At 38.2% G+C, this 24,391-nt stretch overlaps 1 protein-coding gene across 2 annotated transcripts in view; it reads right to left on the bottom strand.

Moving 5' to 3' along the window:
• Nucleotides 1-24,391, bottom strand: part of TPK1 (thiamin pyrophosphokinase 1) — a 467,722-nt gene that overhangs the window by 124,624 nt on the left and 318,707 nt on the right. For both annotated transcript variants that reach the window (XM_075211273.1, XM_075211274.1), the window contains one exon: nt 9,724-9,835. In XM_075211273.1, coding sequence (XP_075067374.1) covers nt 9,724-9,835 — 112 coding nt within the window. The remainder of the gene's footprint in view (nt 1-9,723; nt 9,836-24,391) is intronic.

Below are 24,391 nucleotides of genomic sequence, written 5' to 3'. Positions count from 1 at the left end.
ATGTGGGTCATAAGATAAATGTATTTGGTATATCAAAGGGACCATGGCTTGGGGATAACAGGGGATTACCAGCCACTTCTGATCTCTAAGGCAATTTTTCTAGCACTACATCGCAACAGATGAACTAATCCCTCCTTAGTTGGTAGTGCAGCTTTAAAAAAGCCAGCAGCATATTTCCTTACAGAGAAAAAGCAGGCTTATACCACAAACACACAGTGAGTTAAAAAATAAAATGACTGTACAATGCAGCCGATTGTGTGGCATGATGGGAAATCTCGTAATAAAGTTAAACTATGATGTGCCCAAAGAGGTTTTAGCTAATATATTTCTGGATTACAATGATAATCTTTTTCTGTTGCATACAATTTTGTATATAAATTTAATCACTATGCTTCCCATACTAGATGGTAAAGACATATTTTATTTTGACTAACCCATTAACAATATGCCAGGCCAGCGGCTAGTGAGTTTATAAAATTCATAGTTAAATCTGTCACATTGAGAACTTCAGAATAGTCTGTCTGAATGATCAATCATGAGAAATGTTAGACTTCTGCCAGACGAATATAGAAAGGAGGCCATGATCATAACTACATCTATATTGAGAATACATTATGACTAGATTTTATAAAGGTAATATGGAGCTGTCGTATAAAGAGCTTTAAATAAATTCTGTCTTCTGGATACAAAGATCATGGAGCTATTATACAGGAGCACAACTGGCAAAGGGAATTCATTGCATGTGATGTCCTGAATTACCTTTGTAACTAGATTATAAAATAAAGTGATACCTTAGCTTTGTAATGTTTAGCGTCATGTTCTGATGACTCTGGAAACGTGTTCAGTAGACAAACTCACTGTACACTTAAAAACTATTGTGCAGAGTCAGTTTGACGTCACCCAAATGCATATCGTGGGGAGGACTGGTAAATCTGGTCTGGGGATAGAGTGGCCCTTTATGCAAGAGCACCTTCACATAAACACATAAGATGTGATTGTGAGTAAACATGCAGAGGGAGCTATGAGATGTAAGCTGTGCCCTTCAATAGGGTAGTCATAGACTTTTTTTTTCTATCCAAAAGCATTGTGGGAAATTTGCTTCATGTATGGTATTGAAAGTTATAATAAAGTTACACAAAAATATAGATTTTCATTATAACTATGGCTGTTGAGTGCATTATATGCAGTACTGAAGGAGCCCTCTCCAGCTCTATAAGTATCAGCCCTCATATGTTAAAAAAATAAGTTGGTCATGGTGGTTGGGGCAATTACCTTCTAGACCCTCTTGTCAGTACTACTTTGGGTACATATAATACCACTTTATGCCTCCCTGTGTGCCTTTTATTTAACAGTAAGATAAGCATTATGCCATCTGCATGGACGTGTGTAGCTAGGCATTACCAAAAGTTGGTACAGCTCGACACACCATTAAAAAAAGAAAAGAAAAGTGTGAAAGTGGACAACAGAACAGGGGAGAATGGAAAGTGATATCCATATATGTTCTAAAGTACTTTATGTATGTGGTCATGGATAATTCTTTAGTGGAGAATATCCCTATAATTTAAATTAAAGGGTATATAATCTCACATAATCCCATGTCTATAGATTATACCATAGTGAAGGCGGCTCCCTAGGACAACACCCCCTCATTCTTTCCCTGCCCTCTTCACACATGTGGCCAAACTGGACAGTGAGCTAATCAATTGTCTCTTGGGTGGAGATGGTATAACACAGCGTAGGTGGCCAGCTTGCTGATAATTTGAATTAGGGGTGGGAGGTCCCACAGCTAATTTTGGATATCACTGATTAAAGAATACACCTATAACATCAGCTATTTTGTTACATAATAGAATGGGAGGAAAAAAAAGAACAAAAAAAATAAAAAATCGACCCTATTATTAAGTGGAATAACCCCACTATGGTCCCAAATTATCATGGAGCAGCAATAACAGATTTTCTATTGCTATCAAAGACTGATTATTTAATAGGCTGACTATGTTTCAGCCTTTGGCGCAATGCTTTTGGGGGAATCAAAATTGTGAAAGTGAGAAGAATAAACTGAAATTCATTTTAAAATATGAGATAACAGTTGTTCCTAAAATAAAAATAAAACATAAAAGAAAAACGTAGTAAGTTTTGATCTTGACGTATTCCTATGGTAAAGGCTGAGGACAATAAGTCATCCTTGGGCGAACGCTTGAAGATAAATCATTAAAAGAGACAAGGGGGTAAATGTATCAAGGTGCGATTTTGCAAAATCAGCGATTTTCTCGGGAGAGTTGAAACTCGCAGATGTATGAAGCTGAGATTTCATGCAAAATCGCCAGAGTTGTGCTTCTGTCAAAATCGCTATTTGCAAAAACGATAGAGATCAAACTCCCGACTGTTTTCCACTGCAGCTATACAAGTCTCAAATGTATGAAGCTGCGATTAAGCAAACTCAGGAGAGTTTGCTTTCAAACACGCCAGATACAACACGTTGCATTCTAGCAGCATGTTGTATAAACACGTTACTGTTACACTGCCTGTCATACAGCTGCCGGAGCTGTTAAAACTGTAAAGAATAGATAAAAGTAAAAAAAAAAAAAAATAGAGTGGGGTACCCCCTCTATTTAGTCTTAACCCTAGTGCTGTCAGCCCACTGCTGGTTCCGTGAAAATCGGGGAAAAATTTTGCGTGGGGTCACCCGATTTTCATGGAACCAGAACTAGGCAAACCAGCCCCCCCCCTAGGGACACCCAGCCCAGTGCTGATAGCACTAGGACTCTTTCTACACCCCTGGGCGGTGGGTGTAGGTTAATCACGGCAATTTAATTGTCAAAAAAACAGACGCTATTTTGTTTTGTGGAACTACAAGTCCCAGCCAGCCCGGTTGCCCTAAATAGTGTGAAGGATGCCGAGCTAATAATTAGGAATGAGTTTGTTTTTAGCTACCGCGTATAAGCCTGATGTAGGTGAGGTGGCGCTACGAGCATATTAGCATAGGGCGACCTGACCCCTTAATCAGGCCCTGATTGCTGTGGTAAGAACATCTACTACTGACACTATTTACCATTCAAATTTTGCTAGGGCAGATGAGTGATACTCATTCCTAGCGATAGTGGCTGGCAGCAGTAAGAGTAGTCTTACAGCTTCTCCATCTAGTCTTCTGTGTATCGGCACATGTGTGACCAAGCTTGCAGGCTTGCACATACGTACTGGAAATGGAAGCCCAGACTATATAATATAATGTATAAACAGAATTAAAATAAAAAAAAATTAAAGGATTTTAAATTAAACAAATTTTTTTAAAAAAATATATTAAAATTTATTACAATAAAAAGACTCTTATTTTTGTCTCCAAGAGGCTGCAGCAGCCTTGGGAAATGTGGGCTGAAGGATTCCCCTGGAATTCTGAGAAGTCGATAGCTAGAAGAGGACTGCAGCGGTACTATCGGTCATGGGAGCTGGTAGTAACCCGTTGATGTATTGAGAGAAGCCCTAACTCCTGTAACAAAAACTTGTTTTCGACAGAGAAAGGGATTTTCTCCCAATAATAAATAGACCTATGCTATATACTCAGTCTGATTGGCTAAGTCCTTCAATCTCAGTGGAACAATCTTATTAAGATGATTCTAATTAAGAGAATGATATATGAATATGTGGCTGTTGTGAAACCATAAACCAGAGTACATTCTACCAGCCAAAGGTATGCTGGTAGATGTAGTTCCACAATCGTTGGAGAGCCATGTATAGCATTCAGTATGAAGGTACATTAACTGCTCTTTTTTAAAATGTCCCTATGGATATTTTAGTATTATACCATTTTCAAGATAATGTAGGTGCTTTGTAGCTATATTTATACTAGATCATTATCTATTGTTATTATGACGCAATATCCAATCTTGTTGAACTTTAACTGTGCTCCTATAGAATACAGATGACAGAGCTTAAAGTATCAATTCATTTTCTTTGCATCAAACTGTAAAGTCTTCATAAGGACAAATGATTTCTATTTCCACTTTCCTGTCCACTTCATTTGATATGGTACTCTTTAAATAGAAATAAAATGGAGTTAAATGAGTAACTATATTCTATTTATACTTGCCTACTCTCCCGGAATGTCAGCGAGACTCCCGAATTTCGGGAAGTTCTCCTGGAACCGTGGGAGAACAGGCCTTTCTCCCGGACCCATGAAGTGGGTGGGACAGGGGCCTTCATGACACAATTTACAGAGAATTGCATAATTATGGCCCCGCCATCGCAGTATTTTGTTGCAGGGACAAAGCCAAATGACAATTTGCAGCACCATATCCCCACCCCCTGCACTTGTTATTTGACCTTTAAAGTTGACAAGTATTATTCTATTTAGAAAATTATCAACAGTCGCTGAATGGAAAAATATTTTAGCAGTGTATTTATTCATCTAAAAATAATATCTAACATTTCAGATAATCTTAATTATATTTCTGAAACACATTTGCATAATTACATTAGTGTTGGTTAAAAAATATAAATAATATAGCAGAATTAGGAATAAAAAAAGTTAACTTATAAAACCTTATGCAGAACCAAATTAATTACATTTTTTTTATTAAATACTCGAGTGAGACTTCAGGATTAGAAAAAGAAATCAAAGTGTCATTGGCAAATGCCATTGCTTTTATCTCCTTATCACCCACATTGATACCCTGTAGCAGCTGCCAATTTTGAATAGTTCTCTGCATGGGGTCTAGGACCAGATTAAAGAAGAGTGGGGACATAGGACACCCCTGACAGAACCCTACAGACATCTCGATAATATATCTCCCTTAGTACCATTTATTGATAAAGTTTTGGGAGAATTGTAAAAGTACCTAATTAGACCAACATAGTTATCACCAAACTGCCTGCGATGGATTATCTCAAATAAGTAACGCCATGACACAGAATCAAATGCATTTGGTATCTAAACTAAGAGCATAGTCGCAGTATGACTTGCTGCCGATGCTGCCAGTGCAGCTCGAACATCCTTTACTGAATAACAACCTGTCTCAAATCCAAATTTTTGTTCAGACAAGATCAAAGAAAGAAACATCTGTAATCGATTAGGCATAATTTTTGCCAATAACTTAGTCTAAAGTAAGAAGGGTAATGGGGCAATATGAAATTTCTGATTGAGGATCCTTACCTACTTTGGGTATGAGAATAATATGGACAGTATTAAATGATGGTTAAGATGGATGCCTCCACTGTATTGGCAACATAATTTTACAAGTGTAGGTACTAATTCTACCAGTAAATTTTTATAACATTCAGAAGAAAACTCATCCGCACCTAGGGGTTTCTATAAACTCAATTTTTAATAGCCAATTCTATTTCCTGAGTGGTTATATCTGCATCTAATACTCCACTTTGCTTGGCTGACAAAACAGGGAGTTCCAGTTCCTTCAATAACTTACCCATTAGTTGAGTACTAGAAGGATTACCTTGATATAATGAATCAAAATATAGGCTCCTATACCTTCCAATATATTTATTAGTGTAGAAGAGTCCTTAGATTTAAGAGCTACAGTATGATCTTTACATTTTGTGTGACTTGATCAAATTAGCCAACATGTTACCGGCACAATTGCCCCAAAATAATATGGGATCTTCCCAATAATCCATGTTGTCATCCATTTACTCAGACCACTTTTGCTTAAGATGTTGTTGAAATAGTTCTGAATAACAGAAACATAGAATTTGATGGCAGATAAGAACCACTTGGCCCATCTAGTCTGCCCGATTTCCAACCTATGGGTAACCTCAAACCTTATTTGATGCTTTATTCTTTTTAATGACATATTTATGTCTATCCAAAGTATATTTTAATTGCTCTACTGTATTTGCCTCCACCACCTCTGATGGGAGGCTAGTCCACTTATCCACTACCCTTTCTGTGAAGTAGTTTTTACTAAAACATTCTCTGAACCTACCTCCCTCCAGTGTCAGTACATGTACTTGTCTTTTAATATTTCTCTTTCGTTAAAGAATGTTCTTTCGTGTACCTCGTTAAAACCCTTGATATATGATGTAAATACATTGGTAATCTCCGAAGGCAGGACACCAGTTGAGGCATTTGTATAGTAATTGTAATCAAGGTACGATCCGAAATGACAATATCCTCTATATTTGTTTCACAAATCAATGACATTAAATTAATCGCCAACCAATATATAGTCAATCCTTGAAGATTTATGTAGAATAAAATGTGTATGACTTCTCAGTCAGGTATAAGTCTCCAAGGGTCAACCATTCCATGAGTCGTCTTCAACTTAAAAATGTGGCTTTGCTCAATAGGGCAAGGTCTGTGAGGTATCCTTGATCTATCTATGTTAGGGTCATCTACTACATTAAAATCTCCTCCCAAAGTAATATTAAGAGTGTCCTTTTGTAATATAATTGAAGACAATTGTTGATAAAATTCTATTTGTACAGAATTGGGGGCATTGGGGGCATAAATATTAATTAAAGTATATTTAGCATCATGAATTATAATATCATCATATATATATATATATCTTCCCTGTAAATTCATAGTTGTGTTTAAAATACTATATTGTAGATGTTTAACAATTACTATTGCAACCCCTCTAGATTTAGCATGATAAGGAGGTGATCCATCTATCTTTAAAAGTGGAGTTGTCTCAGTGCCCGGCTGCTCTGATTGTGTTTTAAACACAATCTGAGCAGCGGGACAGCACATTATCACTGCCGAACAGACCTGCACATACTGTGCAGCCGCCGGCAGCCCTAGAAGTTAGAAAGGGGGCGGGGCCTAAATCAGCCCCCCCCCCCCTATATCGCCCGGGGTAGAAAAAATTTCTAGATCCGCCCCGGAGTTGTCTGCTGTTCTCCAATGGGTCTCCTGCAATTATGCAATAAAAATTTTATTTCTTTTAAGATGTGATCACTTGTTTACATTTAACTGGAGTGTTAAGACCTCCTACATTCCAAGACCCTAAAATATGGTAATGTGAGTGAGTTACAGGTGTATGAATAATAGTTACAGGCTGCATAGCTAACCTATCCCATCCAATGGGTGGGAGATTGTCAAAACATGTTTTCAAGCTTCACTGTTGCATAGTGTACTATGTACTTAATGAACACTCCCATATACTTATATTCTATTAAGTGTGAATGCTTCTGAACACTTCAGGCAACGTTGATGCAATGCAAATAAAAACAGAAAGTTTGTGTACAGGTCAATTTGCTTACATTATTTTCTAGACTATCAAAAGCTTTAGAGAGTTCATCAGGCTCTAAGAAAGAGCGTAGAACACATAATATTAACACCTGTATGTACAAGCCCTAAAGGAGTAGGAAAAAATCATTTAAAAAAAAAATTACAAAACATCTTATTAATAATTAGAAGAATGTATCTAGACATTTTCTTAAACTTTTTAATAAAAGTCTGCATTTTCAAATAACTATTGTTGCAAAACAAACTTTACTTATTTCTGTTTGGTCAGATATCGTGTGAGTGTGTATAATGACACTATGGTCTAAAGTTGTCCCAAAGTGTCGATCATCGTTTCATTTAGTTGGCCGCACTGTTTAATATTTTCCGACCAATCACTGACTGATCATTTAGTGTGTATGCACTCATGCTCCCGATCTTCATAGAGTTTACAGAGTCGTGTTCTTTTCAGCCGATGCTAGCGATGAATGTCCCGGTGAATAAATGTAAAGAGTGCTGTAGAAGGAATAATTCATTTGTTCGTTTTCAGGCAAAATGTTTTGTTTCAGAGTCACAGAAGCTAACGAAATTCGTTAGGACATGTGGATAGCTATAACAAGGCAGTTTTAATCACTGTGCCAATGTGCCAATAATGAATAAATGAATATTGAGCTGTCATTCTCTGAAGACTAGAGGACCTGATAAACGACCAGATGAAGAGCACAGATCTGAAGGTAAATCGTGTTAGTGTGTATGCATAAATCGTCAGACTGATCGGACCTTCAGTTGTAGGTACAATTGTTTGAGATAACACGTAGATCGGAAAATTCTTCAGTGTGTACCTAGCCTAAGTCAAAAATGTTCTGTGTGTGAGGCCACTGGACTCTTTGTTGAAGAACAACTGGATTGTAAAACAATTAGATTGCTAAAACACAGTTATTTGTTCATCTGTGATTAAATTGTCAATGGGTCTGATTAACCAAATAAAATCATACATTTGTATTTAAAAATAAAATAAAAATCAATGCTCAAGGACAACTTAAACAGTTAAACAATATTGTAATATCACTCCTCATAAATAGGTAAAGTTACTAGTTTGAAATACATACACCAATGTGAATTTCCACACTTTGTAGCACTGTTACTGTCCCAGACAGCATATTCACCCTGTAGTGACCAATTCCACTAATTGAGCAAGTAGAACTGGCTTTAAAGCTGCACTGCCAGCTAAAGCGATGAACATTTTTGGCTGCAGAATGTGGGTGTGAGGAAGAGGACCAATGAGAAGCTGCACTGTAGGTGACTGTGGGTTCTCATTTTTCCTGACCTAGGCCATTCACTTAAAATTTCCATACTAGTACTTCAAAATTCGCATTTCGATCACTGATTGAAATACATTAACGACAGAACAAAATGGAACAATGCCTTGCTTTTTCTGCTCACTAGCACGGCAAAATAACAAATGGGGAACTGTCGCAAAACCATAAAGAATCACAGTAGTAACACATATCTACATAGTCTGCACAGTGCAAGCATTGAGCAGAACTGTTTTACACAGCTTTCTGGGCACCAGTTTTCATAAATGTCACCAAATCCAAATGCATATTAATCATGTTTAGCAAAGGTGACCTTTACATTGCCTATTACAATGGCAGATTTTAATAGGGACCTTTGGGGCAGTAGCCAGTAGCCCATGGCTATAACGGTATACTGGCTTCCCCAGTTCAAAGTTCGTGCTGCAAGTATGATAAAAAAAAATAGTGAGCTACTTAGCGTTTACTGCAAAATACCTGCACTACGAAGTTTGTGTTTTGCCATTAAAAAAAAAGTGATCCAGAGTGGGTATTATATTTCATTGGACAACGAGGAATAAATAATGTTGTGTGCAGTGATGAAACATACTTGAGCCCTGCCTGGAGCCAATAATTGTTTAAATTCCCAATTCTCCCATGTAATGCATAGTTGTAAAAATAAAACTTTAAAAAAAAAAAGAAAAAAAAGATATTAAGGGTAAAATTGTTGTGCATTATCAGCAAAAATATTGTTTGATTATTTTAAAGAATTATAATATGATATAAAGATTTAAAATGTTCTGTATTATCCAACTTAGAGTCACTTTATGAATAAGTCAATTTTAATGGTTAGTACCACTGGTTAACACACCTCACCTTATGATTTGAAGAAAACAGTGACTTAATGAAAGCCCTGCCTCATATATTTTCACCTAACTAATCACATTTTGAGTATAAACCAGTGTCAGAACATGTGACTATCTATCTCAGTCAAGCTGATTATTCCAGTCATGAAAATATGTTGGAGATAGTTGAGGAAGAAGATAGAGGATTAACCTGATCACTGTTATTGACAAAACCAAATCAAGCTCTATGGCCATGTGATATTATTAATGACACTTTTTTAATACGTTGCTCCTTACATCATCAATCATAAAATTAGATTGTCAGACTGTATTTGGTGTTATCATCTGTTTGACAGCATGAAATGACTTAAAAATGACAATTTGAAAAAAGTAAAGGTTTACTCACAGAGATTCCACTTCAGCCCAGTTGTAGTCACACAATTACAAGGTGATCCAACAGGAATAAGTCCGCACCATTTCCCTTCATTTCCTGTTGCTACGTGTAGTTTATGTTTTCCCTATGGTAGAAATGAACACATTAACACAAATTACAAACGGTTTTACCTCAAATTTGTACAGTATTTTCCGAAATTTTAAAATGTGAGAAATATTAAAAGGAGATTATACTGGAAAAATATTTATATTTAAAATAATGTAAACTTGCAGATGAACTTGTGTGAAAAAAGTTTTTCACTAAAGTAGTTTCATAATCGTCATTGAAATTTGGCCACTAGGCAGCCCTGTTCCTTTAGAATCTTTGGATGACAGCCTTATTCTTTCGTAAATAATCAATATATGTCAAACGCTTAATTAATAAATGTGAATATTGAGATAAGTAAGATATGCATACATTTTGCTGAACAGCTAAAGAAAAACAAACTGTAATTAAACCTGTTAACCCTTTTATGCCCAAAGGAGTTAGCACTTTATGCTTGAAAATCTATGTTATTACTTAGTCTACCCAAGTGGGTTTTTTTTTTTTTTTTTAAGAGGAAATACACATTTCTTCCTTTTGGCTGCATATTGTAATAAATAAATGTATGTAAATAGAGAAAAAAAAGGCTCATATCTGTTGTCCTTTATCATTTTCAAATATTTAGTGCTATTGCCACACTATCCGGCAGCAGAAGGTCCCTGTGCCATGATGCCAACAGGCCCCAGGCTGGTCAGCATGGGGCTGGATTACCTTGGGCTTCACAAAACAAATGCGGCCCTCCTCCCTAGGGGTACCCAGTACTACAAGCACCAGCATGCCCAGACTGCTTACGGCAGCAGGGGCTTGCTGGAACCTGTAGTTCACCAATGTAAAATAGTGTTTAATTCACTTATTTATTTACACATTTATTATTCCACACCCACCGCTCTGTGTTGTCAGCACGGGGCTAGGTGTCTCTAGGGAGGGGACTCACATTTTTTGCGCAACTCCCTAGGTAATCCAGCCCCATGCTGACCAGCCTGGGGCTGGTTGGCATCATGACAGGGTAACTCTCTGCTGTGGGTTCCAATGCTATAGTACCACCAGCCTCCGCTGGCTATGTCTAGGGGTGGTTGGAGGAAAATAGGGGGGCCCCATGCTGTTTGTCCTCCCGATTTTCCTACTGAGGCTCTGACTTTGTAAATATTTCCATTGCCATGCTTTCTTGAACAAATGGATGCTATTACAGTAATTTTCTGTTTTCTTCAGATAGGATAATTTCTTCCTTTTCGTATGTAGTGTTTAATGAAAAAAAAACTACATTATCTATATTCTATTAAAGATATGTTTACTGTATCATATTTAAACCACACCCACCTTTTCTATTTAAACACAGAAGTAGTAATGGAAGTGACAAAAAATATTGATATAACAATGTAACAGAATGGATTTTGATAGTTTTTCAATCAAAGCAGTAAGAGAAGTAGCAGTATGACATTCCACCATATAGGGGCATATTCAATTGTCGGCGAAAATGCAGAAAAATCTCGCGCTCCACGCACTATTACCGTTATTACGGTGGTAGTGCCCGTAAAAACCGTTATTATGGTAGTTTTCCTGCTGGATTTCAGCTTGCAGCTCCCTGAGCCGCGAGCTGAAATCCAACTTACTATGGTAATAGTTTTAACGTGGCGGGATATTCAAAGAATTGAATATGCCCCATAGAGTACACTTAGACCCCTGGTCTTAGCTCAGTTCATAGTACAATCTGCAAAATGGGAATTTTCAAATACAGGACCTGATTCATTAAGGAAAATTAAGCAAAAGTAAGTAAGGCAAAACCATGTTGCATTTGAGGAGGGGGTAAATTTAAAATGTGTTGACAGATTTATGTTTGGGGTAGGACATGTCCTAGATCAAGATCGATCTTATGGTAATGGTGCGTGTAATTACCATTAATATGGTAATTTCAATGTCGTCTTTTTGCTCGCAGCTCCCTGAGCTGCGAGCCGAAAACAGGGTTAAAATTACCCTAATAATGGTAGCACCATTATTGCGGCACTATTCTGGGGGGAATTGAATTCCGCCTTAAATTTCAGTGTACAAATAAGCTATCAAAAATTTGTGTGCTACATGAAAAAAGTTTTTTCCTTACATGCAAAATAATAAACTCATTTGCAGCCCTTGCATTGCAACATGGTTTTGTCCAGAAAATTTAAGTAAAAAAACTTACTAAATTTTTTGCTTAACTTTCATTAATGAATCAGGCCAATAGTGCAGAAAAAGCATTAGCAAATACGAAGCTAGTATGACTCAAACCTCACACAGTCTCTTTCACTGTTACCCCATTCATACTGCACCAAAAACCCGGGTTTTTGCAGAGGCACGCTGAAAAACCCGGGTCTTGGTGCAGTATGAATAGTCCAACCACAAAATCCCGGGTCTAAAATCCTGGGACTTAGACCCGGGATTTTGCGAGGGGTAATTCCCGGGTTGGACCCTGCTCGCCTGCAGTATGAATGGTGCAACCCGTGTAATTCCCGGGTCTCACCATTCATACTATAAAAAAAAAAAAAATGGAGAAGTAAAAAAAAAAAATGGAGAAGTAAAAAAAAAAAAGATTTTAATTAATAAAAAAAACAACAATTGTTTACTTAACTTATTTTCAGCCAGCGGTGTCTCCGGTGCGTTGCCGGCTGTCAGGGGGACCTCTGGGTACTAAAATGACGTAATTTCTAATGGACTAGAAATTACGTAATTTTAGTACCCAGAGGTCCCCCTGACAGCCGGCAACGCACCGGGGACACCACTGGCTGAAAATAAGTTAAGTAAACATTTGTTATGTATTTTTTTTTAATTAAAACATTTTTTTACACTTTTTTTTTCTAAAACCCGGGTCGGGCAGGTGCAGTATGAACCCGCCCGACCCGGGAATCTTGTTATCTATACTGCCCTGTGCCCCTGCAATATCCCGGGTTAACAACCCGGGATATTGCCGGGGCGGCAGTATGAAAGTGGTATTAGTCTACATTTTCAGTAAATTTCACCATAAATTGACTTAGCATTTCAGATAATAGAGCCAGTACCTGTATATACAATAATCAGTTACAAATATTTTGGAGCTACACTAAGCCTAGTTTATATAATAAATGTTCAGTTATGTGGCCGGAGGAGCATTGAATGAGTTAAACCTCAGCACTAAAGATGTATTAAAGGGTATATTAATTTAACTGTAAATATTTAATGTATGAGCGCTGTGGTGCTGGTTAATACCTGGCACACAGCGCCAGAAAGTGCTAAGTCCCTGCACTGGGTGTAAACATGAATTTATTTTCATATTCATGTATTGATTTCTAATGCAATAGCCTTGAAGGAAATGTATTTATTGCTGAGATGGGGCAAGGAAAGGAAATTTGTTCTCTTTTCTGTGACTGTCTAGAAACAGGTAATCTCATGTTAATTAGATCTTTTCATCTCAGTAGCCAACAGGTCTTTTCAGCGTTAAAGCCCAGGAAAAGGATAGTTACCTGTATCCTGCCTTGTTAAAAGATAGATAGACTGCATGAATAATGCTAACAGCAAGTTTTAGGAAATCACAAATTTATACGTTAAATTGCGCTAACTCCACGTCTAGAGAAATATCACATCCTGATGTTAAATCATCTAATGTGATATCAGACGTGTTGGTGCCAGCTAGAATCAGGGGGGCTGGATTAACTCTTGCCGAGATGTGTGTGTAAAACCGTGTAAAATTGTATAAAAGGAGCACTGTCTTACCATGTAATGTTATCATTCCATCTGTAACTCTTGAAAGACCGCTAGTACCACAAACTTGCGTTTAACTGTCCTTTTTAGGACACTTGAGCACTGCTTCAAGAACCTGATTTGAAGACTACTTACCCTGCTGTAATACCTGTGACCACATATTATACCAAATCTAATCCGTTCTCCGGCTGTTCTGAGGTTGAACCCTAGCTTTCCAGGTCCAACGCTTTGCCCGCTACCTGCAGTTTTGGCCAGTGTCCAGTGTGATAGGTCAAGGGCACCATCCACAACAACTTTGATCTGAAGGCAAGAGGTCAGGGAAACCAGCCTAGGTGTACCAGCAAGGGGGTACACTAACAGCAAGAGTTACCCAGAGGAACGCGGTTCTAGGTGCTGATGTAGGAGCCAAAGAGCCTAGGGGTGGCAGCAGCTTAAGCCCCTTCTACTATGGTTAGAGAGAGCATATGAGGAGAGTACTGGCTATAAGATGCAAAACATTCTGCTATTTGTCAGAGAACTACTGTGCAAGTTCTCTTCCCTCAAAGCATATAAAATTTAAAATTAAAATATAACTGGTGTAACTGGTCTTCTGTGTAACCAACATTTGTCCACTGTTCATGAGCCTGTTGTGTACAGGTCTGCAACACATGTGCTCTCTTTAATCTAAAGTTTTACATTTCCAATCTAGAAATAAATTGATTTGTATTTCCAAACTAACCTGTCGAGTCAACAATCTCTCAAACAGCATTAGTCTCAGATGTGAAATCAAACAGTCACATTTAAAAACTGCACTGGCTCTTGCCCAGGGAAATTGCTGTTTGAATAGGCAATTTCCGACAAGCCCGTGCTTTTAAATTCAACTTGTATAAACCAGTGCGATAGAACTGATTCCAAAGTACAAAAGGGATTATTTATAAAAGTCAAGGTGGTATATAACCGGGGCGAATCTAAATTTGATTGATGAAAAGAATTCCCAGTACTGCTACCAAAACACTGTAGTTTCTCAGTAATAATAATGCAAAATTGACCTCCTATTACAGTTTGCTGATCTTACTTGATTTTTCCTGTATAAAGGACTAATTTTGAACAAATTTCTTCTTCAGCTATAAAAATAAGCAGCTGGATATAAAACTCCTTTTAGCAGTTAAATTTACTACCTATAGTCTAAAGGAAGCCACTTCACCAGAAAGAGTATAAAGTTCTTGTAAAGTCTTAAATTGTTAGTGACATGTGTTGAAGCATAAACAACATTCAAATAAGTATTAATGTGAAGATGGAGGCTGCTATTAAAAAGTACTTGCTTATATTCACAAATACATAGCTATGTCTAGTATGTCTAGCATTCTGTTTGCCTCATACTTTCACTGATGATTGCCATAAATAAAAACAAAACAAAGCAGGTAAGGTGGGGTCTCTGTATCTTGCATCACTCCTGGGGGTAAATGTACTCAATGGCAATTTTTTTCAACTTGACGCTATTTAGCGAGTTGCTGTGAAAATTTAAAGCGACAATGACTTTAAAGGCATTGTTTTGCCTTTCAAGCCGCTTTAAATTTTCACTGCAAACTCGCCAAATAGCGGCGATTGAAAACAATCGCCAGTTAATACATGTACCCCAAGGAGAGCATAAAGGCCCAAACATGATTAATGGTATGCAGTCTTTTACTTAACATAAATGTTCTTTAAAGCAGTGGTCGAAGTGGGGGTGTATACGTGGTAAGACATACCGCCACTTCTCCTACTGCCTTCATTGTGAATTCCATTTATTTTCATTCCCATTACATTTTTCATACTGCCACTTATAAATTTCCATTGTGACCAATGCTGTAAAGACTGCTTGTTTGGTGGGTTTATACAAAGAGGCATGGTCAAGTGATGTCACAATAAACAAGACTAACAAACTTATGCTATAACATTGCAAACAGGGGCACACAGAGGATTTTTAAAGGGGGGATTTCCCGTCCACCGCTTCAGCAGCTCCGTTTAGGCAGCACTGTACTATACAGCAGCCGCGGCGCTGTCAAAGAAGCTGTATACAATACAGCACCGGCTGCTATATAGTACAGTGCCGCTATGTAGGGCACTTCTTTAATGGAGGGGAGGGGTTTCTGAAGACCCAGAAACCCCCCCTGCGTGCGCCCCTGGCAACTGTAATGATGTTGGGATTTATCTTTTGCTGACCGGGGAATACTTCATGATACTTTTTAACAAAACTGCTGTGGAAAATCAGAGTAAGACTGAGCAATGTATTTTACCTGCATGCTTCATTTATTTGTATAAGAAAATTTCCAACAAGCAAAACTGTAACCAACTACCATATATGTGAAATAAATAAAAACATTAAGATCATGTACTGAACATTTTAGAAAATAATAAGCACAGTTTTAAATGACCTGTATTTCTTTTTCAAATATTTCCATCCGACCTGAGCTTGGTGTTGGCTATATTTAATTGCAAACATGTGCATAAATAAACTCAAAGTATACTTTTTCTTTAGAGATTTTTCTATAAACTAGACCGAGAAAAAAAAAACCTGATAAAAGGATTCTATTTGTCATTTCTATCTAAACTACAGTGTGTTCCAATGCATCATCAAGCACAGGGGCAATGGGCACATTGAGAAAGGAAGGGGTGGGTGGCAAGGATTCTGCTTGGCCCGCAATAGATCTATAAGACAAAGTACTGTATCACAACAGAGTGAACTCTGTACTCACCTAATAAATTAACGAACAGAGAGTTCAAATATAGTTAATTTAGCTGTGCTACAGCACTTTGTCTTCTTTAAGTCGCCAGCTCTCAGCATAAAAGCACTAAAATAAATAAAGGTTTTTACACACATTTTCAAATTATTAATTGAAGTTTTTAATGAGATGAATATATGTCCTTTTCTGCATAGTTAAATAAATAATGTAACTGTTTGGAGAATAGAAAAGTAAATTAGATTGTGGGCCTAATGTAGAGATGGATGCAAAATATGCGTAAATTGCATCCCGTAGTTTACTATGTGTTCAGAGTGCTCTGAATAATAATAAGACACACCTAAAGCACATCCTACGTTAAAAGCACATGATACACTAGAAGCATATCATATGCATCCAGTCATAAGGCTGAAAAATAAACAAGTTTAAAAAAACACGTAAAATTGCCAGCACTAGGCTATGCCAGCTAGGGTTGGTGGCACTATAAGCAGGAAAACCCAGAGCGGGAGTCCCCCTGTCTTAATGCCAAAACCAGCCATAGGCTGGACAGCACGGGGCTAAACTCCCTAGTGGTGTCGGGCATAGGCGATGGATATGGCTTAATCATTAAATAGCTAAATAATAATTTTATCTGTTCATCATGGTATCAGCAATTTTGAGGAGACCCCATGCTTTATGACGCCCTCATTTTGCAGATACCAACCTACGCTAAAAGTGCTAAAGCTGATTTTACTGTTTTTTCCTTTTATCTATTTTTTTTTAATAGGCAGTGCAGGGTCTGTACTAAGGATTATTGTTTTCAGCACTGATCTTGCACCAGGGTGGAACCATGCACAACAGCTATGCCTCCTAAGAGGTGTATCTGCACATGCTTTAGTGGCGCTTTATAAATAAATAAAATAAATAAATGTCGAGGATGATGATGCTTTCACCTCTACATGGATAGTAAGGAGCGATAACATGTTCTTACTGTATTTGGGCTACACTAACCTGAACCTTCCTTCTTCAGTTCCACATTTCACGTACAGAAACACAACAACCAGGTAGGTTTCACTCTGCAGACAGAGTGAGACATACTCCTTTTTGATGCACATACGCAGTTCAGAAAACAGCATTTTGCACTTCTGTTTTGGACTTGTATCAAACACTACATGAGCACCACAATGCTTATTTTCCCATGACAACTTATGATGACAGCAAATTAACAGGATAAGTGGAGGGCAGGTTACTGGAACTATTTACTTAATGTGGTAGCCCAAACAAAACTGAAAAAAACATCAGGTCACATGGATGGCAGCACTAGTTTAAAAAGGTGTAGAGGGTGCAGAGCATCTCTTCCGCAACTGTATTTTTTCCTCTCTTTTTACAGCTTCTGAACTGGAGTCATTCTAGACTTCTTTTGCCACCCAGGTGCCTCTGACAAGCACTTACTGTAAATACCCATGTAATGTGAATATTGAAACACACAAAAGGGACACCTGCAATAAAGACAGTTCTGATGTCCCTTCATTCTTTTGATTAATATATGATATTAATGAGATTGAAACAAACAGTATTACAGGAGACAAATCTAAAATAACTTACCGTATATACTCGAGTATAAGCCGAGTTTTTCAGCACATTTTTTGTGCTGAAAAAGCCCCCCCTCGGCTTATACTCGAGTGATGCTTCAGGACCACACTTTTTTATTCTATATCTCCGAGTTTCACATACCGCGCATGCGCGGCCAGCAGCGCTCATCGGAAACAGGCAGCAGGGAGGCCACACAACGCTCGGTGTCCAACCACGCGGCCTGACTGGAACACCAGTGCCCGCCTGACCACATCATCAGCAGTCGTCCATGGGCAGACCGGTTCACACCACACACAGCCTCTACGGGACCCTTCACAGCATCCAAGGCATCCTGCATGATGGTAGCTTAAGTGCATTTACTACCATCTAAAGGTAATAGCACAATATCGCCACACCTGCAAGACTGGAAGTCACTACCTTTTGAACATTATTCCACTGCACCTATAACGCCTACCTTGCAGACACAACTACTGCAGATGCATCTGTTTATCGGCACATCCAATTACTATTTCAGTAGCAGTATTACTTGTTTGTTTTCACACACTGTTTTACTGTATACCACTGCATTTATCCAGTGTATTATCCATTTCCTTGGCCATCACCTTAACCCCCAATCCCGCTGCTTCTAATGAATGTGCTTCCACTGTAGTGGAAGCATGGGGTCTCAGCTGAACATATAAAAGTATAGTAAAAAAAATTACCAGTAGCTGCTGCATTTCCCACCCTAGGCTTATACTCGAGTCAATAAGTTTTCCCAGTTTTTTGTGGTAAAATTAGGTGCCTCGGCTTATATCCGGGTCGACTTATACTCGAGTATATACGGTAATAGTTAAATAGATGTAAGACTTTGAAGTGCCACTTTTCCTCTTCCCAACATATTAATTTCATGCCAGACCCAGAATAGTAGGTGTTGACTCCTTTTGCATGTAACAATGCCAAAACTGGATAATGAGCGTGCACCTATGTGTGTGAGAGCAGTTTTACATGCTCGTAAATTAATTTTATTAAGATTTTCACGTTAGTTCCTGCCCCCCTCGCTCACCACTCCTCTGCAAATTAAAACAGACAATAGGGTGTGGCGCTCTTTCCTGCCTTTACTAAAACAATTTGTCCAATATTCCGCCAGACTGCTATTATCCCCAAAGTTAGGCTACCCCTTGTCCACCATGGTTTAAAGCTAATGCTCATTCTGATCCCAGTGCTATTAAACAGTACTTAAGGTAGAGTGAAGGAATTTGCCCCATTGTAGGCCCCAAAGATTTATTCTATCAACAGCCAGTACCAGGATATGTCTAGGAAAAGCCCCTGTAATGCTGAGTACATGGTCTGAGTATGGTAAAAAGAGGGTGGCTTCTTAGCCTCTCCAATAAAGACAATCTGTCATATTTTTACCAGACTAGGGTCCAGGAGCTGGCTGGCATCCATTTTTTTTTTCTTTAAAACATTCCTAACAGACTGGCAGCCAGCAGGGGAGGGCTGGCAAATTTTAGCCTGGTGGGTAAGACTTGACTAAGCTGCCTGTTTTAAAGGGAAAAAAAATGCAGGTGGCCCAGTGAACAAGCCCAAAGTAGCCCACTATGGGACCGGCCCGGGGGGCAGATGCCCCCCTGCCTCCCAGCCCAGCCTGCCCCTGCCAGCCAGCCAGCCACTAATGGATCTGGGTATTGTTATTAGTGTTGTGGGACTACACTGCAGTTCTCTCCAAAATCATTCAAAATAGCCCAATGTAGATGGTTCTGATGCTGGATTTAGCGATTTTTGGGGGGGGGAAGAAAATTTTTAAATGTTAAAAAAAAATAACAACATTGAACATGCTAATGATGTAGCACACTTTTTTGAAAAAAAAAATAAGGCAATCATTTGTGAAAATGTGCCCCCAAATAATCAAAGCTCATTTATCCAGCATATTTTATAATAAAAGAAAATGCAATATTCAGTTATTATTTTAAATTTTGCACAAAACATTATATTTAATGATGTTTTAAATATCCTCATACGCCATGCTGTTTTCTGGGATATAATTTTATTTTTGTCTGTGTTTTTCAAAGATGGTTCTGTATAGTTTAATGCCATATGAAGTGACGGTACACAAGGCAACAGGAAAAGCATTTTTTTGCTGAATAGATTAGCCTAAGGTACTTGTTGACACCTGTTAAAAGGGTTATGCCAAGTAAGTATCTCCTTTTAAGCTTTTGAGAAGCTAGAGCCTCACTTGTCGAGCCACCCTTTGGGGGCTACAAACAGCTGTAAATAAAATAAGTGGCTGGACCTAGCTGAGTGTTTACAAAATGACAGGTAAAAACACAGATCACAGTCACAATGTTTTTGTCTCCATGTGAAGTTGAAATTATTCTGAAATATATCTTTATTTCAAGTTTAACGATGAAAACATTTGCAAACGTATCACTGGTTCACAGCAGTTCAGCACTGCAAAAAAAACAAAAAAACAATACAGGACAGAAATGGCAAATCAGACCGCCAATTAAAATGGTCCCCTTCTATCTCCTGCTTGAGTTTTATGTTTGAGATAAAAAAAAAAAAAAAAGAAAAAAAAAAAGTTACGATGGCCATTCACACTGGCACAGCATGTATAGCTTTACTTCATCTCTGCATGCATGCGTTTCACTTAAACCAGTAAAAGCATCCCACAGAGTAAACCTTGAAAATAACAAAAGGTTCTTCCTATTTCCTTTTTTTGCCACAAACGTTTTTTTTCTATTTAACTGTAATGCAGGTATATGCAATTGACGCCAAAATACACAAAGTATTTAAAGAACTTATCCAAACTAGCATCTATGGAATTTTCTCATTAATATAAATCAGACTATCTGTTGAAAGTAATAATGTTATATATATGTAACTATTTTCTTATAGCATATGATTGTTTAGAATGCTCTTAAATAACAAAAATGTTAAAAAAGCATATGGTCTACTTCAGTACTGTACAGATATATACAAGAAGGGAGCTGCAAACACAAAGAAACTACTGATAGAACATGTACATTTTAGCTGTGTAGCATAACCGAGCGCCTGTCAATCAATGCATCAATACCACTGGTAACGTTCCATTGCCATATAAGAGAGGGAAATGAGTGATCAGCATAATGCAATGGAACGTTCCTGCTGAAAATCGAGTTAAAATGTGCTCCATCTGTACATAAAATGCAGAGAAAAACACTACTGTAAAATAAGGTTGTCAGGAAAGATAGGGGTTACAAAAGTTTGGGAGGGCAACCCCCTGCAAATTTGACAGCTAAATGGAGGAAAGATGGAAGCTCACATAGAGAACATTGATATCCATGGAGAGACATTGATGAAGTGCACATCTTCTCAAGACAGATGACAACAAAAGGGATGAGGGAAAAGTAGAACATGTTCAACATTTCCATGTCGCTGTTCCATCACCCACCTTGATTATATAGACCCATGCCTTATTACGACATGAATTATTATCTTTATGTGAGCTTCCATCTATCAAAAACAGAGGAGAGCAAACACAGAACAAATGGACACCAATTCACAAACCTGAAAATGTATTTTGTTTCCCCTTGTCGTTTATGATGTGACCAGGGCTACTTAATGGGCTGCTGACTACATATGAGCAATTAGACCTCTGCCAAGCTAATTAAAGTCAGTTGTTTTGATTCAATGCTCTGCGGTTAAACAAAAAAAGTTGAAGCAGTGTGTATGTGTCACATTTATCACCAGAATAATGTTCATGGTGGATACAAATGAATCAAAATGACCTTATGTTTTTTCCCCCTAATATTTTATATAATTCAGTATTACGACAACTAAACCCCAAAATTTAAATTTGATATATAACGCATGAAAGTAAATAAACATGAGCGTAACTGCATTAAAATTTTCCCTGACAGGAGTTTTGCCAAGGAATAGGCCATTTCGCAGAGGTATAAAAGGCAATACAATCTTTCAGTTCTGATTATGCTTTGCAGTTCCTCAGAATGGCATTCCACTAAATATTTATAAATTCACATTCCTCATTTAACAAAATTTTTGAACTTTAAATACAAGTTGGATCACAACAGTAGTGTCAATTCCTTGTGCTCTGTGGTGTGGTTGCGGTGTCCTAAGTAAGAAACTCAGGAGGAACAAAAATAACAGTGGAATTCCACACAAAATAAATAAGAACTAGGAAATTCAGCACGAAACACTCAAGGGTCAATTCTAATGGAAAAATGTGCAAACCATCTCACCAACAAGCCACTATTTTGCTCATCTTTAAAACTGAATTGTGTTGTCTTAACCTGTCTTTCCACTGCAGCTTTGTTAAAAATGAACATTTAACTATGTATCACCCATAGAAATAGCTATGGGGCTAAACTGGGGTAGATGTAGGATATAATGCTTAATTAAAAATGCATAGAGAGGGAGGGACCATCAGAGTTCCCAACCTTTCCTCCCAGGATATAAATACAATGCGGAGTGCTCATATGTCAGCTCGCACACAGACAGCATTCTGTGGGCTTCAAATGCCTGGTGATGTCAGCGGTCATACAAAAGGGAGCTTGTTAAGCAGGTAACTGGAGACAGTGCACTATACTTCTCTGCACACAGCACTCAGAGGAGATGGCAGAGTGGAGCAGGACCCAGAGCAACAGGTGACAGTTAACAGTGCCTATCAGCTGCTACCCCTTTATCTCCAGACGATATGCTCATGTCTTCAACCATAGCAGTCTATGCAACATAAATATGACCCAGCAGCACAGCAGCATTGGGAGAAAATGTGCTTCTAAGGGCCTTTTCAGTCTGGTTATAGATTCATAAATTAATTAAGGAAACAGCCATGTTAGTCAGTTGTTAAACAGAGCAGTAGGTTCAGGTCCGCACCACAAAGGAAACGCGCTATATATGAACGAACAAAAACAGAAGCGATTTGTAAGTCCCTACAAAATGAACAAGAGCAATTCAGAATTATTCTGAGTTTTTGTACATGCTGTTTTACCGGTTTGGGTACGGTATTCCGAAGCTTGGAATACCGACACCCACTATAGCGACCAAAAAAAACCGATGACTGTAATAACGACATAATTAAATTGTAGACTTACCAAAACACAGACAGTGGAGATTGCCGAAAACACTGGTATGCGACTGGTGGTAATTCCGAAGATACTGTATGCTGGCGCTTGAAACTGAAGTCACACAAGTGAGCGCCATTCAAATGTGTAAATTTAAAGTGTCAATAGTACCAGCCACATCCTAACCCTAACCCTTAGAATAAATGTTGATGTCGCTTACTTGCGTGACGTCAAATGGAAGCATCGGCATCCAGTATCTTTGGAATTAGCAGCAGTCACATACCAGTGTTTTCAGAGATCTGCGCTGTCTGTGTTAGGGTAAGTGTACATTTAAATTATGTAGTTATTTTGTCACCATAGTGGGTGTCGGTATTCCAAGAATCGGAAGACCGATTACCACCAGTTTAACCAGAGCCCGATCAACCAATTTGGTGGCGGGGAAAGGTGTTAAAATGTTTGACGGCTGGTGGGGGTGGTCATGAACTGGACACTGAGGATTAATGAAATGGCTGTGGGTGTTGGTGAAATGGCAGGGGGAGTGGGTGATAAACTGACTGGGGGTGTCATGAACTGGCTGGTGGTGATTTAATGAAATAGCTGAGAGGGAGAGGGAGCCGGAGTGTCTGGTAGACCCCCTTCCTCCTCTCCTATCCATTCGCCACAAGCTCTACTTGATTTCCCCAGGTCGATTAGTGGTTTAATATTTCCAATTTCTCTTCTCGGAAGGTCTATACTTTTCCATTTGACAATGTTATGTTTATTCCTGCAACACAGGTTGAACAATATTGTTTATTACTATTGGTAAATTATGTTGTGTTACAATACTCATTGAGCAATTACTTCCCCTCCCACCTAGTGGGGGGACTCTGTGTGTCTCCACACTACCTCCCATCCCCCTCTTCATTGTTTAATCCCCTTTTTTATGTTGCTATATCCTTGCAAAATTTCTCAATAAAAAACGTTATTGATGAAAAAAAAGAAATAGCTGAGATGGTTAATTATTTGGCTGGGATTAATTAAATGGCTGGTGGGGGGGTCATGATCTCTGTATAGTGTGTCGTTTATGAGGATGCTCTGTGTCTGGTGGTCACATGGATGTTCCCTGTGGTCTCAGCAGTCACTAGAATGCTAATTACTAGTCAGATGGGCTGGAAGATGTTTGAATTTGATTATAGCTATTTGACAACAACTGTTCATATATTTTATTGTCTATAAATAAATGTGCCAGGAGTAGTTTTTTTCTGGCCATAATTGAGCCTAAACATTCAGTGTTTGTTAACACTTTTCATTATAATACAATTTATGCAGATTTTCAAAATATGTCCCAAACTTTCAAGAAGCCAGCTTGATAAATACAACGCTGCAAGAACAAGCAAGAGAGAACAGCAGGCAGTCAAGATAGCTTCAAGATCAGGTAATAGAGCCCTCACAGTCTGAATGCTGGTGAATATTCCTGAATATTCCTTTAATTTGGTGGAGAGGGGGGCTACGGATGTGTTAGCCAATGACACCCTTAATCAGACACTGTGTTTAAATACTTATTTCAGTAGCCCAACTGGTTTAATTAAACGTAAATCGCATCTG

Source organism: Mixophyes fleayi, chromosome 5 (assembly GCF_038048845.1).
Source record: "Mixophyes fleayi isolate aMixFle1 chromosome 5, aMixFle1.hap1, whole genome shotgun sequence".
Classification (NCBI taxonomy): domain Eukaryota; kingdom Metazoa; phylum Chordata; class Amphibia; order Anura; family Limnodynastidae; genus Mixophyes; species Mixophyes fleayi.
Note: the sequence above shows the minus strand (reverse complement) of the source record. Positions and strands in the feature narration are given on the sequence as shown.